Source organism: Fomitiporia mediterranea (assembly GCF_000271605.1).
Source record: "Fomitiporia mediterranea MF3/22 unplaced genomic scaffold FOMMEscaffold_1, whole genome shotgun sequence".
In the NCBI taxonomy this organism is placed as follows: Eukaryota; Fungi; Basidiomycota; class Agaricomycetes; order Hymenochaetales; family Hymenochaetaceae; genus Fomitiporia; species Fomitiporia mediterranea.
The window spans coordinates 8,284,756-8,287,546 of NW_006760386.1; the positions used below are offsets into that span (position 1 = coordinate 8,284,756).

The 2,791-nt window shown below is 38.1% G+C and overlaps 1 protein-coding gene across 1 annotated transcript; it reads left to right on the forward strand.

Annotated features, from left to right (window-relative positions):
* Positions 1 to 1,160: 1,160 nt before the first annotated feature.
* Positions 1,161 to 1,667, forward strand: FOMMEDRAFT_71782 (uncharacterized protein; the record flags this gene model as incomplete). The annotated part of the gene is made up of 1 exon (XM_007262270.1): positions 1,161 to 1,667. A coding segment is annotated over one exon (507 nt), but the record flags the coding sequence as incomplete, so codon positions are not given.
* Positions 1,668 to 2,791: the final 1,124 nt, after the last annotated feature.

Below are 2,791 nucleotides of genomic sequence, written 5' to 3' on the forward strand. Positions count from 1 at the left end.
AAGACTGGATTGATGAGTCATACAGATTTTACACAGCAGAAATAGAATCTACACAACACAGACATTAGCTAGAGATTTGCAGGTCTACAGAACACAAAGCTTTGTTAGTTGAGTGTGTAGAAACACAGTCCCAGGTTTCAGATGTAATGTGCTGGGAGACACACAACAACATTATTGACAAATCATTTCAAGTAAACAAGGACACACTACAGGCAATGTGTTCTGGCAGACTGCAACATAGATTATTCCCAGAAGTCATTATTCTAAAACAGAACTGGAATTGGATACATTAAGATAAACTGGAACAACCCAATCTGGAATGTAGAAGAGTAGAAGATGAAGCAGACAAAGGACTACAGGAGTAGGAACCTGGAGGAGAGTCTTACAGAGTTGTGGGAACCAAGGAGGTAGAGGGAGTGGATGACAAAGTAGAGGGTGATGATCTAGAGCTGATAGGGGTTGTGTACAGTATCTACAGTAACAAGACTGAGGGTTTGGATACAACAGCAGAATGATTCCTACAATCACCAACTGCTGAAAGGTAAGAAGCAAGACTGAAGGCTGTGAAAGAGTATCTTGGCTCACTCTGCAAACCAAGTGGAATTGCAGATGCTGATTTTCTGACGTTTATACAATACACTACACAGTTCTTTGTACAGAACAACAAGATTTAGTGTTGAGGTCCTGAAGGAAAGTATTAGATTGTGCCAGATAAGGACAGGAGATGGGTGTTGGTTAGGATAGCACACAAAGACTTAGGACACAAGGGAATCTTTGTAGTACAAGCCTGTTTACTAGATTGGTTCTGGTAGCCATCTCTTACAGAAGACATTAAGTATTTTATTAGGACTTGTCATACATGTCAGACTTGGCAGATGTAACAAGTACTGATTCCACCAAGTATTCTGGAGATTGTACTGCTTTTCCAAAAGATCCACATAGATACAAAGGTTATGCTGAAAGCAGGAAGATTCTAATATATTGTGTACACACACTGTTTGTTATCAGGGTATCCAGAGTTTTACATGCTTCATGCAGAGAACAGAAGGATGATAGGACAGTTCATCTTTGAGGAACTTCTATACTGATACAGGGCATGTCCTAAGCTTGTAACAGACAACAGAATGCCTTACATTACAGTGCTGGACTATTTGTAAGAACAGTACCACATTAATCATATTCGGATTTCTGTGTATAACTCCTACACAAATGGAATTATTGAGCAGAAACACTTGGACATACAGGAAGCAATTGTAAAGACAGTAGGAGACAATATTGGACATTGGTATAAGTACACACATTCTGTGTTCTGGGCAGAGCAGATTACAATTCAGAAAGCAACTGGATATTCTCCTTATTACCTTGTTCATAGAGTAGAGCCAATATTACTGTTTGACCTGAATGAGGCAATGTATTTGGTTCCACCCAAAGGATCACCACTAACAACAGAGGAACTGATAGTGATACAAGTGCAACAATTGCAGAAGAGACTAGACAACCTTACACAAATGATAGAAGGTGTACAGAAAGCCTGCAAAAGATACACAAAGCATTTCACAGAAGTCAATTGTAATTGGATCAAGGACTACAACTTTGCTCCAGGTGTACTAGTGCTAATCTGCAATTCGAAAGTGAGCAACAACTTAGGACAAAAGATGAAACCATGATACCTTGGACTGTTCATAGTGGTGTAAAGAACAAGAGGAAATGCTTATGTTGTAGCAGAACTGGATAGAGTAGTGGCCAAGTTATGTATTGTAGCATTTTGCTTAATTCTGTATTTTCCATGTTCACATTTAACAGTTCCTATCTTACATCTCATTGATGTGGTGGAACTAATGCTGGAAGATGTGGAGCCACACAGGACTAGTTGTTTTAACAAGCATAGTGGGAGTGCCCCAAGTACTCTCTCTTATTGAGACATCAAGCAAGTATCTACCTTATATACTATATAGTGAAGTCTGATAATCCAAGACATTCCAAGTGCAGTAATTCTACATAAGGCAATTGGGGATTTCCTAATCCAGAGCACAATCTAATACTCCCCTTCAAGCATTAATTAAGAACTAAGACCATATGCCTAATAGTTTGTTTAGATGCTTGATCTGTGGGACATGGAGAGCCTTTGTAAGGATGTCTGCTAATTGGTTCTGTGATTGAACATAGCATACATTGATGTATTTGTTTTGAATGTAACATCACACAAAGTCTTTTCATAAATCAAGATGTTTAGTACAAGCATTGTATGTTATTTTGTCAGACTTTACAGTCTTTATTACACCTTGATTATCACAATAAATTGTAATGGGTGCTGATTCAGTCTGCAGTACTTCTTCAGCAAATTGTTTGAGCCAAATGGCTTCTTGAGTAGCATATGCTAGTGCTTGCAACTCTGCTTTGTAAACAGATAGTGGTACCAGGTTTTGCTGTTTGCTTGACCAAGATATGGTCAATTTAGCTAATTGAAAGATGTAGCTGTTTATTGCTTTATGTCCTTCTGTCATTCGTCTGTCTGCATCACAATAGCCTCATAGTTTTAAGGTGTTTGTGCTTCCAAGTTGAAGCCAACAATTCGTTGTATATTTTAAATACACAAAGCAATGTTTCACTGCTTTGTAGTGATGTGTTTGGGGCTTTTGTAAGTAGTGTGCTAATTGCCCAGTAATATAGGATATGTCTGACTGTGTGCAGTCTGCAACATATCTTAACAATCCTACCATATTCATGTATGGTGTTGTTTCATTATTACTTTTGTTTGTATTGTACATATTGTTTGTATTGTTAGATAGAT